The 12,872-nt window shown below is 53.7% G+C and overlaps 1 protein-coding gene across 38 annotated transcripts in view; it reads left to right on the top strand.

Moving 5' to 3' along the window:
- The window catches only part of LRRFIP1 (LRR binding FLII interacting protein 1), a 143,839-nt gene that overhangs the window by 68,750 nt on the left and 62,217 nt on the right, over positions 1–12,872 (top strand). For all 38 annotated transcript variants that reach the window (XR_012332902.1, XM_073807074.1, XM_073807073.1 and 35 more), the window contains exon 2: positions 7,963–8,049. Coding sequence is in view for 37 of the 38 variants with exons in the window: in XM_073807074.1 (XP_073663175.1) it covers positions 7,963–8,049 (87 nt within the window). In the remaining variant the exon portion in view is untranslated. The remainder of the gene's footprint in view (positions 1–7,962; positions 8,050–12,872) is intronic.

Genomic DNA, 12,872 nt, shown 5'->3' with positions numbered 1-12,872 from the left:
CTATATGTGGAATCTAATAATAATACAAATGAATCTGTGTACAAAACAGAAACAGACTCACAGACTTAAAAAGCAAACTTACGGTTACCAAAAGGGAAAGAGAGGGAGGGAGGGAGGGAGAACAAATGAGGAGTTTGGGATTAACAGATACTAACTACTGTATATAAGATAGATAAGCAACAAGGATATATCTTACAGCACAGGGTATTATATTTAATATCTTGTAATAACCTATAATAGAATACGATATGAAAAAAATAACTGAATCACTTTGCTGTATACCTGAAACTAACACAACATTGTAACTCAGTTCTACTTCAAGAAAAAAAGAAAAAAGAAATGGCAAGTCAGGAAAGGGATTCTGTATCACAGCCTCATGGTTCCTTTGCACTGTCTGCAGCATGTTGTAAATCACTTTAACACGGGGATGTGTGTGTTCACCAGCGACTCTGAGATTTCAGCCTTGCCCAACAGGAGCTGTAGTCCTTCCTCATTCCCAGGAACAGTCACACGTGGAGACAGAGGGCCCCTGCTTGTTTCTAAACAGAACCGGTTCTTTGTCACACTGCTGGCTTCAACTGCATGATATTCCTATTATATTCACATGAGTGAACCTTAAATACATCCTTTAACTTTTCCCAAGAGGTTATAAACTACAGTAGTAACATATCACGTGGCCTGAAGAAAATTCTGCCATCACAGAGCATTAGGGTCACGGATCCGCACGTCAGTAATGAGCAGTAAGGCTCCCCAGGCTCTGCGGGGCCGACGGGGAGCGGCTCCCAGAACATCATCTCGGTGCCTTTCCAGGCTCCAGGGCTTTCTCCTAGGTGGAGGAGATGACGAAGCAGCTCAGGCCCATTTCTCAAGAGTCGTCCTAGAGTTACAGCTCATAAACCCCGTCCAGCTTCCATGTAAAATTCTGGAACCCCAGGAGAATTTAAGAACAGAATAAGAACTTTTTCTGGGACTGCGGGGTGAGAGGTCTTGGCATATAGAATTCCGCACCATGCTTGAATCCCAGGAAAGCTTCGAAGCTCAGGAAGTATGCAGACAGAGTCGGGACTCCGGAAGTCGTGTGGGGCTTTTTAGAAAGCTGCTGAGACTACGTCCTGGGCACCTCTGTCCTCTCCAAACAGGCAGGACTTTGGTTCCACCAATGTTTATCGCGTTTCTGCTTTTCGAAGATCATGATGTGGGGTTGAACGGGTAGGAGCCACAAAAGGATACAGATATCATCAGAGCTCTTAGAGCCCCCGACGTCCCTGGCATTGGGGTGCGGGGTACTGGGGGCGGTGTGTGGTTGCTGCACCCTCGGGCAGTGTCCACCACTGCTTACAAAACCTCCAGCACAGACAGGAGGTCAGGGAGGAAGGAAGCTGTGCAGGGGCCGGGCTCGGAGGGAAGGACACGCCTCACCCAGGGCTTTCTCCTCCCATCCTGGTGCATAACTTCTCTTTTAGTTTTGTTCAGTCCCCAGGCCAAGCGGGGGGCTGTCCCTGAGTTCCCTGACCCTGAAGAAACGAGCAGCCGTTGTCTCTGGATGACAGTTTTATTGCAGCCGGGAGTTTCCGGTGCTCCAAGCAGGAGTCCTGTCAGGGTCACTGGTAGAAGAGGCGTGCGTCTGTTTATCCGCTGACTTTTGTGTCCCGCTCTGGTAGAAGCCACTTCTGCTCTGTGGTCCGATCTAGAACTAGAGCTGATCAAACCCTCGGCCCAGTGCAGAGACCCATCACCAAAGTAACTCCTGTTTTTGCCAGTGACGTTTTCACATAACCCTCCAGCCTTTCTCCAGCCCAGCCCGGGTCTGGGCCGCCGAGAGAGGGCATTTCAGAGAGAAGCATCACTTGGCTGTCTACCTCCTCAACCCGCCTGTGCGCCCCTGTGGCCGGGCCCTTGGCCGGTGGCCTCCGTGCTTCCGCCCCTGGACCTGCAGGGTGCCGTAGGGCTGGTGTCCCAGACCCTGGCTGGGCGCGCCTGGCTGTTTTTACCCATTTGTTTAGGCGGCCCTGGGGCTCGGACTTGTGCTTCTTTGTGTGTTTTTAGCATCTCTCAGACCACACATATCACCTTAGTGTCAGAGCCTTGTCTTATTTATTTATCTCTGGCAAAATTAAATGTAAAAGTGGAACTTCGGAATCAAGGGTTCAGCTTTTTAGGATTATTAGGAGGCAACTTTGGTGATAAAAGGAATGTTCTCTTCCCAACCATCTCCACCGTCAAAGGGTGCCTTGCTTGAAAGCCCCATGTCTGTAAAGCTCTGTTTATGAGGTTCCAGGTCAGTACAGTAGGATCCTGGGGGACTGTGTCCCCTGTGAGGGGGCTGGGACTCTGGCGTTCGTTCCCCACCAACACTGGGCGGTCCTGAGAAAGCCAAGGAGCCTGCATCTCGTCAGAGGAGGCCCGGCTGGGTCAGCTCCTCCCTAATCCTGGAGGTGCGCGGAAACAGGGAGGGGGCCCGAGGGTGAGGGCTGGGGGGCAACACTGCAAGGGTTTTTAGCGATGGCGCCAGGCGACCTTCTCGCAGCAGTGAGCTTGGCCTTGGTGCTTCTTCATTTCTTTCCTTCCCTCTCTTTCTCTCCCTTTCAGCCTCTGCTCCCTTCCCCCACCCCCCCTTCCTTCCTTCAAAAAATGTTTGCTATTTATTATGAAAAACGTCAAACATAACCCAAGCGGAGATGGGATAACAGAAAGCAGAGGTCGTCGCACTGGGGGGAGCAGCCAGCTCCCTGGGGGCGGGTTGAAGCCCAGACTGGCCGCACCCGAGGCCCTGACTCAGCGGGTCTGGGGTGGGGCTGGAGACTGCATCTTTCACAAGCCCCAGAGGCTGCCGCTGGGGCACAAGGGCCCCCCCTTCCTGCCACCAGCCCCACAGCTGCCAGCCTACGGCCACTTTCCCCACCTGAGCGAGGTCGTATCACGTCATCCTTGAATGTCTCAGCGTGTATCTCAACAAAGATGCTGTTGGGCCAGGAAAGGAGGATTTGGTGTCCGGAGCTACGCCTGTTCCAGAGCCCCTTTCGAGGACGGTGGGCTGAGGGACGAGCAGCTGGACCGGCCCGGCCACCAAGCTCTGGGTGGGAGCGCGGCCCTGCCAGCGTCGTGCGGTCACAGCGAGCAGGCCGGGGGCTAGTAGCCAGTGGAAGACCCACTGACCTTGACCTCCAGTGGGAGCTGAAGGACGACGGCTGACAGCCATCGCGGGCGTGGGGAGGGGGAGCCTGGGAAGTCTCGTTTCCCAAACCTTGCTTTACAGGCCTGTGCAGTTTATCGTTTGTGCCCTAAATGCCGTCTCCTTGGCCCCATCCTTTCCCTTCGGCCACTGTCGTCTCCCTTGAGGTTGGGAGCGTGGCGGGGAGGGGGTCAGGGTGGAGAAATGCCCCACCTCCGAGGCCGGAGGCGTCAGCAGACCGTGTGCCCGGGTTCGGGTTTGGGTGAGTGGCATCCAACGTGGCGCGGGCTGGCTCCTGGGGCCGCGTGGGCCTCCTTGGGACCCTGGGCACCTGACGTTCCCTCCAGGGCCCTCTCGCCTCTCCGCCCGGCTTCGTCCCCCCCCCCCCCCGCCCCCGCTCAGAAGCAGCCTCTCCGTACTTCCCGGGTCTCATGCCGCCCTCCCCACCCCGCCCCTGGTCCCCACATTCAGCCAGAGCCACGTTTCTAAAGTGAAAGTCAGACCCCGCTGTGCTCTGCCGTCTTCAGACCCGTCAGTGGTTCCGCGTTCCTTCAAGATGAGGTTCCAGGTAGCAGGGCTGAGGCTAGCACAGGCAGCCGGGCCCTCGGGACTCCGCCGCCCCGTCCTGGCCCCTTGCCGCCTGCCCCCTCGCCTGGCCTTCTCCTCTTTGCCCCTCGGCGTTGGCTTTGGGCCCCCGTCCTCCAGGATGCCTTCCCGACACCCGGACGGGTTACGTTCTCCTCCAGAGCAGCCCCAGCACGGTTTCTCACCCACTGTAGCACTTGTCACTTGTACATGGTCCCCGAGAGCTTTGTGTGCACCCCCTGAGACTGGGGCCCCAGACCGCATGTTGAAAGTCCTTCCCCTGCAGTCTCGGCAGTGCTGCGAGGCCTGGGCTGGAGTGCTGGTGGCCAGGAAGCTGCAGTCCCCTCCAGGCGAGGGACAGAAAGTGAAAGTGTGCGTTTGGAGACTCAAACAGTGTGACCTGGCTGTGACCTCAAGCGTGTGAGTTTATATTTTACAAAAGCGTCAGTCCACAACGGATTTGTCCTGCATCACCGAAGCCCTGGCCGGGGGCACGTCGACCCCTGGAACTGCTCGGTTGATGCCTGGCAACTGGAGGGCAGGGCTGGGCCTCCCTGGAAATTTTGGGGGGAATGAACTCGTGCCTGCAGGTCACCAGGGTGGACCATCGCTATTTTGTACTTTCTGTTCATTGAACGACTGACTGATCTTATCAAACATTTCCCCTGGTGCTGTCTTAAATGAGCATCATCGGTGATGCTCTGTGTCTGGCTGTTTTGTGTTCTTGGCAGTGTCGGCGTTTTAGAGTGAATTGTGTTGTCGAAGCTCCGTGTGGTTTTTCTTTTAGGCATCTCAGGTTGTGTTGGGGTTATTCTGCTGATACTGGTTTTGTGCTAATGAAGTTGGCTGTGCATAGGTTTTGTGCCCCTTCAGACGTTGGCTTGTGTATCTGTTAGCTTTTAGCCAGAGTCCCAGAAGCAAGCATGGTTGTTACCACTTCCTGTGTTATGAGAACCTTGTTCTCCACATATGAGTCATATAAGAATCCTGTGCGATGGAGGTGCTTCATGTGGCGGTGACTGTAAGCATTTGAAACTGTACTGAATTATTTATCTCCTCTCCACATTCTAATCGAAGGTGAAGCTTGACCATATCGATCTGTCTTCAGGGTTGGCTAGCTGGTGTCCTCACAGGGAGCTTGTCCTGTAACTTCATTCATTCATGTGGTCCCTTTGTCAACCCAAGCCCAGGTCCCTCAGGTCGGGGGTTGTTCTCATGGACAGGACAGACATGCTGGGTGGACGTGAGGACCAGAGAGGAGGTGGGCCATGACGGGAGCCCTTTGCTGGTGGGTAGAGGCCCACCAGGGTAGCTGGGGTCTGATGGGACATGATTTTGGAGGCCTGCCAGTCTGGTGGGGAGGCCGTCTCAGGTGGCAGGGACCACCTGCTCAGAGAGGTGGTCTCTTCGAGGATCTTTGCTCCGGTCCCAAGAGGAGTTCGAGCAGAGGAGGGGGCTGGCCGGACAGGCTGGGGAGGAGGTGGGCGTGCAGGGGCTCAGGCTCCTTAGTCACAGAGGCACCCACGCTGTGTGAGCAGGAATCATCCCAGACCTCACCACCTCATGTCAGTCGTCTGCTGATGCAGGACAGATACCCACAAATGTGGCAGCTTAGAGCAACACACGCTGATTATCTCACAGTTCCCGTGGGTCAGGAGTTTGGGCACAGCCTACTGGGTCCCTCTGCCCAGGGTCTTCCGAGGCTGCAGTCAAGGTCTCGGCCAGGCTGCATCCGTTCTGGAGCTCAGAGTCCTGTTCCCAGCTCACGTGGTTGTTGGTGGCGTTCACGTCCTGCTGTTGCGGGACTGAGGTCCCATCTTCCTGCTGGCTGTCAGCTGGGCCGCTCTCATTCTTTGTCATGCGACCCCTCACAGGCCCTCTCGCACGTGGCAGCTTGCTTTTGCGAGGCCGGCAGGAGTCTGTCTGACCTCCAGGCCCACTTTTCCTGATGAGGTCAGGCCCACCCTGGAGCTCTGTTTTGATGAACTCAAAGTCAGCTGACGAGGGACCTTCATTACTAGTGCCTTTCTCTTTGCAGTATAATGTAACCCAGTCACAGGAGTGACACCTGTCACACTCACCGTTCTGGCCACACTCAAGGGGAGAGGAGAATGAAGAGCGTGTACAGCAGTGACGGGAATCTCGGAGACCATCCTAGAACCCTGCCTGCCACACGCCTCTCTCCCCTGTCCCCCTCTGGCAGCCCCTCCTGCTTCCAGCCTCTTGCTCACGTTCTCACTCCTCCACCCGCCTCTTCTTCCTCCATGCCCTCCCTTCTTTTTTCCTAAATCCCCTCGCTGTTCCTCACCGCCCCCTCCCCAAGCTGATGGGCTGTGGCTGCCTGGTCCACACCGGCTTAGAACCTGGGCCAACAGCCAGGGAGCCCAGGAAGGGCTGGAGGGGCAGCTGCACTCAGCGTGGATGCAGACCTCTTGCTGGCCCGTTGATGAGGCTATAGGTAGTCAGTGTACCCAGATGTCAGTCTATCAAACCTTCCCCTCCCCTCCCCTCCCCTCCCCTCCATTTTGGCTGGATCTTTTTATAGACCCTGAGCGAGTGGCTCATCACACAATGTAACATGGTTTAGAAAATTGAAAATGACAATGAGGTATCAAAGTTCTGATGCAGTTGTGATTTTTGACATCCTTGATTTGAAGGACCTGGGCTTGGGTTGATAAGGAAACCACATGGGGCTTCCTTGGTGGCGCAGTGGTTGGGAGTCCGCCTGCCGATGCGGGGGACATGGGTTCGTGCCCCGGTCCAGGAGGATCCCGCGTGCCGCGGAGCGGCTGGGCCCGTGAGCCATGGCCGCTGAGCCTGCGCATCCGGAGCCTGTGCTCCGCGGCGGGAGAGGCCGCGGTGTTGAGAGGCCCGCGTACCGCGAAAAAGAAAAAAAAAAAAAGAAACCGCATGAACAAAGAGGGTTATAGAATAAATTCCTTATGAGGACATTAGCTAGCTAATCTTTGACAGATCAGCTGTGGTCAATTTTCAACTTAGATTAGAACTTAGAAGGCGAATTTGTTGTTCTGTGTAATGTAATTGTGGGGTGAGGGCGAGGGACGTCCTTGACGTGAGGAGCCACGGTCCTGGTGGGAGCCTGCGGTACAGGGTGCCTGGCCTTTGGGAAGAAACTGGACAACAGGACATTTGGACCACCTCACTGCTTGCTGGCCCCAATGACCACATCAGAAGCACGTGGCCGTCTCCAAAGGCCCCGTTTTAAGATGACCTAGGGAACAGCGAAAGCTGTCAGAACTGTTGGAAGAATCACAAGTGTATTCCCATAAAAAATTAAGTGGAAAGGATGGATTTGTTTGACACCAGAAAACCTGGATCCTGGTCCCCTTGCACCGTTCACCTCGCTGGGCCGTTGTATCACCTGCGATAGTGAATAAGCTCGAGATTTGTAGAATGAGAAACAGGGCTCAGGTGCCAGGTCCGACGACGTCGGTTGGTCCTGGTCAAGCGTCTTAGATGCTCTTGAGTAGAATAGGGCAAATCAGCTGCAAGTTGACAGGTAGTTAAATGGAGCCAGGTTTTGTTTAAATGTAACAGCTGGAACCACTCTGCTCTGGTGGAAGATGTCTTGCTTGAGAAAAGATGGGCTTCCCAGGGCTCAGGTGCTGAAGGGGCAGCTGGGGGGCAGCGGGGAATAGTGAGGGGTGACTGGACAGGAGTTTTGGAAAGCAGGGGCAGAGTCTCAGCCCTGTGACCTTGGACAGGTCTGGTGGCGTCTCCGGGCCTCTGCTTCCTGGTCTGTAAAGGGAGGGGTTCAACCAGTGACCTGGGGTCTTGTCCAGCTCTAGTGCTTTGCTCCGTGCACTAATCTGTCATCGCTCCAGAGGAAGGCAGACCGCCCAGCCCTGCCACTTACGGGCTGTGTGACCGTGGGCGCCCTCCCCTCTCTGTGCCCTAGTTCCTTTATCTATTAGCTGGGTATGGTAACACCATCTCCCCAATAGGGCTGTTACGAGGAGTCCGCGGCATAATGTACACGAAGCCCTCAGAATAGCACCCACTGGCATTTAGTAAGGGGTCAATCGTGACTACTGTAACTATGGTGACTGTGATTCCTGGACCCTTTTAACGCTTACAAGTCTGTGTTACTATTTATTAACCTCTGAACAAGAGCATCATGGTTAACCGTGTCCTGGACAGGAGCCGCTGGTCTGTCTCCTAATGCCATCTCCGGTCTGTTGCAGGCGGAGGCCAGGCTGGCGGCAAAGCGTGCGGCACGAGCAGAGGCCCGAGAGATCAGGATGAAGGAGCTGGAGCGACAGCAGAAAGAGGTAACGCGGGGCTCCTCATCGGTTCTTGCGGGAGGGTTCCTTCCAGGCAGAGCGGGCCGCACGGGGGCACCTGCCCCTCTGCTGTTGCTCTCGGTTTGAAGGCACCTGTGCCTGTGACTTTGGTTCAAGGTCAGGCCAGGGCATGGCATAGCATACAGAGGCCAGATGGCCCATCCTGGACACTCAGCCTGTCGGATCCTGGGACGAGCCTGCGCACAGAGCACGTGCCCACGTGGATCTCCCCGGCCCAGCCTTCTGGCCAGGAGCCAAGAGGTGCTGGCTGTGGACTTGAGGTTCTAGCTGTTGAGCTAGGATGCCCATCCTCCGAATTAAAATGTGAAAGCAGAACAGGTTATTATTTATTTAGGCTAAGCAGTCTCGTTTAAAATGCTTCCCCTGTGGTTTTTACACTTTTTCATAGGTTTCATGAGGCCTGAAGCCCATGTGTGATACAGAGAACAGAATACACACTGGATGAAATAACCAGGATAGAAACTGCCCTCCTGGGAAGGTGGACAGTAATGTGTTTACACACCTGTTAATGCTGTTTGCTACTTTCGTTCACCACCTTGAGCCGCAGCCAGAAGCCATGTGGGCAGCGTGAGGGCTCTTTCACTCACAGTTCAAGGGGTGGGCTTCCCTGTGACCTTGAAGCCCACGCAGCGCACGAGCGAGTCCCTCTCCACGGTCTCCGCCTTCTCCCGTGGGCCTCGGCCTCGCGGGGTCTGGGGAGCAGCCGTGCCAGGCCCACCAGCGGCTCTGCTTGTTTGAAGATTTGAATGTATTGTGTTGGAGAGGCGGCCTGCTGCTTTCCCCAGGGATGATTTTCGTACTCAGAGTCTGGTTTGGTTCAGGTAGCCAAATTTTCAAAGTCGAACCGGTGTCTTAAAACTTGTGAGGTTTCAGTTAAAGTCTGGATTTCCAGTTTCTCCTAAAACCACTGCAGTTTCTGCCAGGTCCCCAAGGTCACGTTCCCTGTAGAGGCGAGGTGCTCACTGTTGTTCCCTGCGGGGTTTGCCACTCCGCGTGGACGTGTGTACTCGGGGCGAGGGGCGTGGCCAGGCTTGAACTTGAGGAGGAAACCTCTCCCACGTGGCTCCAAGAATCTGTTGGAAGGTTACTAGAAACTCAAGCCCAGGGGGTTAGTTAGGAGAGTCATACCTGGGTCCTGATGACAGGAGGGCGGGGGCCCCGGAGTGATGGGGATGGAGGGGACATGTCCCTGAGAGAAAGGCCACACAACACGCCGGCGGCCATGTTGGGAAGTGGCCCGAGCAGAGGGGCAGCCACACCTCGACCGTATTTTAGGCATCACTTGGGGATGTGAAGAAGAAATACTTCTATGGGGAGAAGTATTTGTTTGGACTGGAAGGTGGAGAAAAGGGACAGGTGTTGTTGTTTTGTAGACCTTTGTCACTTAACCTGTCTGAGACAGTGTCACCTGGGCTTTAGGAATCACCCTGACAGCAACCAACAGCCGGGCACCAGACTCTGACATAAAGAGTCCTCGTTGGAGGCCACCTAATGGAATAGTTCTCTTAGCCTGGACTGGTTTTTAAGTTAGAGATTTGATTGATTGATTGGTTGATTGATTGAGCCGAGCCGTGTGGCTTGCGAGATGTCAGTTCCCTGACCAGGGATCAAACTCGGGCCCCAGCAGTGGGCCGCCAGGGAACTCCCTAAGTTAGAGATTTTAAATAGCAAATTGATTTTTCAAACTGCCTGGCATCAATGTCTGTTTAGAATATTCCTGTCCATTCAGTGGCTACTTGCAAAGCCCCCGTGTGTAGGACACTGCCAGCCCCTGCCCTCTGCTTTGGAAACCAACTGGCAGGGAAGCTCGGGGGTTAATGCAGTGGCTTCATCACAGTTTGCGAGGTGAGGCTGCATTCTCCAGCTCCAGCAGAGGCTCATTCGTTCCTCTGCTTCCCCTGCTTCCCCTCCACCCCCCAGTCTTTTTCATATTAAGTCCTTAAAAGAGCTGTAAGAAGAATTTTTCAAAATACATTGTTGCCCCTCCAGGTTTTGCCACACTTGACTGAGTGGCCGCCTGGTAGTGTTTCTGGTGGCCTGTGGCTGTCCCCTCCGCTCTGTTGTTGGAGCTGGACCACTGGACTCGGGAAAGATGACCTTGAACCTGTCAGGGGGCCTGCCTTTGGTTTTCTTGGTGGTGTTATCAATGATAATCATTTTATCATTTGTCTCACAAGTGGGAGAAAGTTACTCTCACAAAGGTAAAATTTCTACAAACTCAAGTCCAAAATGAATTGCATTGTATATACATACATATCTATCTTCCAAATTATAATATATTCTAGCCTTAATTATGGGCAGAATTGAATTAAATATATAGTTGATAACAAAAGCAGCCTGTTACAGAGTTCTTTGGCAGAAGTTCTTGATTTAGAAAATGAAAGTTAAGAGGAATTCGGCTAAGTAAGAAACCATTTATTTGAAGGGCCTCCTTTCAAAGCAAAGCACCCTTTTCCCCCTTGGAGTCAAAGAAAGTCCCCTCCCATTGCATTTAATTCTGCAGAGTGATCTGCTGCTGAACTCCTGCACTTCAGTTGCAATATTTCAAGTCGCAAAACCGCAGTTGCTACCCAAAGATGGGAAACTAAGTCAGGGCCATTTAATCTTGGTATCATTAAATGGGCATTGGATGTCGGTGGGGGGAGGGGGTGATCGTGTGGAGGGTCCCCCCGCCGCCTGCCACGCCAGGCACAGCCCTGCCCCTCACAGCAGCCTCACCAGGCCCTGGGAGCCCCACTGTGCTCTCAGGACAGGGACTGAAGTATCCTGGCCTGGCAGGAGCTGAGATTCAAGCCCAGCTCCTGTGCACCGTGGCCTGCCCTGGGGTGTCTGGTACCTGCTAAGGACCTCGGGCTTTGCAGAGAAAATCTGATTAAAACCTGGGAAATCCGATTAAAAATGCCATAGTTTGCCTCACTCGGTGAGACACACAGTGTCGTTGGTTAGTAGATGGCATTAGAATCTTGAAATTCTTTTTTTTTAATTTATTTTATTGAAGTATAGTTGGTTTACAGTGTTGTGTTAGTTTTTGCGGTACAGCAAAGTGATTTGGTTACACATATACAAACATTTTTTCATATTCTTTTCCATTATGGTTTATCACAGGATATTGAATGTAGTTCCTTGTTGTTTATCCATTCTCTGTCTAATAGTTTGCATTGAAATTCTTTATTCTTGCGGTAAAGACACTCGGGTGGTTCACAGGGATGAAAATGTTTTGTCGTGATTCAAGTTCCTTGGAAGGTCTCGCACAAAAGCAGTTTGCTAATTGGGTGCCCTCAGCATTCAGCCACCGCAGAGATGCTTTCAGACGTGGGAACACGTTTCCAGGGACCTTTCTCAGGATCAGGCCATGTGCCTGATGGCTCAGCCCCACGCTGGGAATTATCTGGGTGCAGAATGACACCCTGGGTGGGGGGCCCGTATCAGTCAGGCAGGAAGCAGAGAAAGTAACTCCGGGCAGCACGGTGGGTGAGTGCAGGTGCTGAATGAAGAAGCTGCAGGTGGGGAAAGCCAGGACAGGCAAGAAGGCCTCATGGGTGATGAGAGTCAGATGGCGGAGGCCTGGAGGATGGAGAGGGCCCCGGCTCTGCCCGCTGGTTTGTATCGATGTGTGAGCCCAGGAGCACTGACTCACACAAAGGACAGTTTTGCTATCGTAAATTCGGTGTGCTTGGGACAGGAGCGCATTGCCATTTCAAGCGTATGTCTGCTTCCTCAAAAAAGGGATTTGAAAGGTTTAAAATAAAATACGCATATGTTTTATTCGTAGTCAGAGAGAGATCTGGGGTGGGGCGGGGGGCCTGGCAGGGACCTCCTGGAGCCCCTGGCGTGTGGCGGTGCCGGGACTGGGTGCTGCCGCAGTCTGGAGAGGGGTCTGTCCGGGTTTTATTGACAGGCGAGGAAGACGGACCTTGATTAGACAGCTTTCCCAAAAGCTGAGCGAGTGGCTGGCCAGGATTCAGATCTGGACCTGGAAAAGCTGCAAAGCTTGGAGGCTTCCCATTACATCCTCTGCCTCCAGATCAAGTGTATGACCAACAGCGAAAACAAAGGGCGGCGTCAGTGTGTCACCCTTGGGATTAACCTTGGCAGAGGGCACGCTGCCACTCGCCGCCAAGGCGGGGGAAGGTCCACGTGGTCCTTAGCGTTTTGCAAGCAGACGTGCACCTTGAAAAACAAGTTTTTTCCTTGGTGCTGATTCAGGGCTTGTCATATAAACACAGAAAGGACCTTTGTGTCCACTGAGTGTTACCGAGAACACGGGAGCAGCAGCTGTTCGTCCAGCTGATTCTTGACGTGACCCGTGTCCTGGGCTGGGGGAGGGGGCACGAGTGGGCCCTTGGGTGCGCGTGGGCGTTCGCGTGCACATCTAGAGAGAGGAGACAGACAAGCTTGCAGGTTTGGGGACGCGCTTTTAGGACTGAGGATGGTGTACAGACAACATCCCTCGGTCTCCCCTCTGCATATCACATCTCCGGGCCTATTATTAGAAATAGCACCACAATCTGAGGTTATACAATCTGATAGCCCAGGCACTGGCATTTTAAGTTGTTGATTAAGTGGAAATGAATATGCTTTGGAAGACCCGTGTTTAACTAGTAGGGTTGATATTTTGGTGTAAAAATTGAGAAACACAATCCCTGTTTGCACCGGCCGGCGAGCCACCCTGTCTCTGCACAGGTGCTTCTGAGCAGGACCAAGGCTTTCCTTAACAAGGAGGTCAGCTCGGCTGCAGGCAGACGTAGGCTGTGAATGCCTGGAGAGCAGTGACCGTCGCTGGGGGCTCA

The sequence above is a fragment of the Tursiops truncatus genome, chromosome 7 (genome assembly GCF_011762595.2).
Source record: "Tursiops truncatus isolate mTurTru1 chromosome 7, mTurTru1.mat.Y, whole genome shotgun sequence".
NCBI lineage: Eukaryota > Metazoa > Chordata > Mammalia > Artiodactyla > Delphinidae > Tursiops > Tursiops truncatus.
Note: the sequence above shows the minus strand (reverse complement) of the source record. Positions and strands in the feature narration are given on the sequence as shown.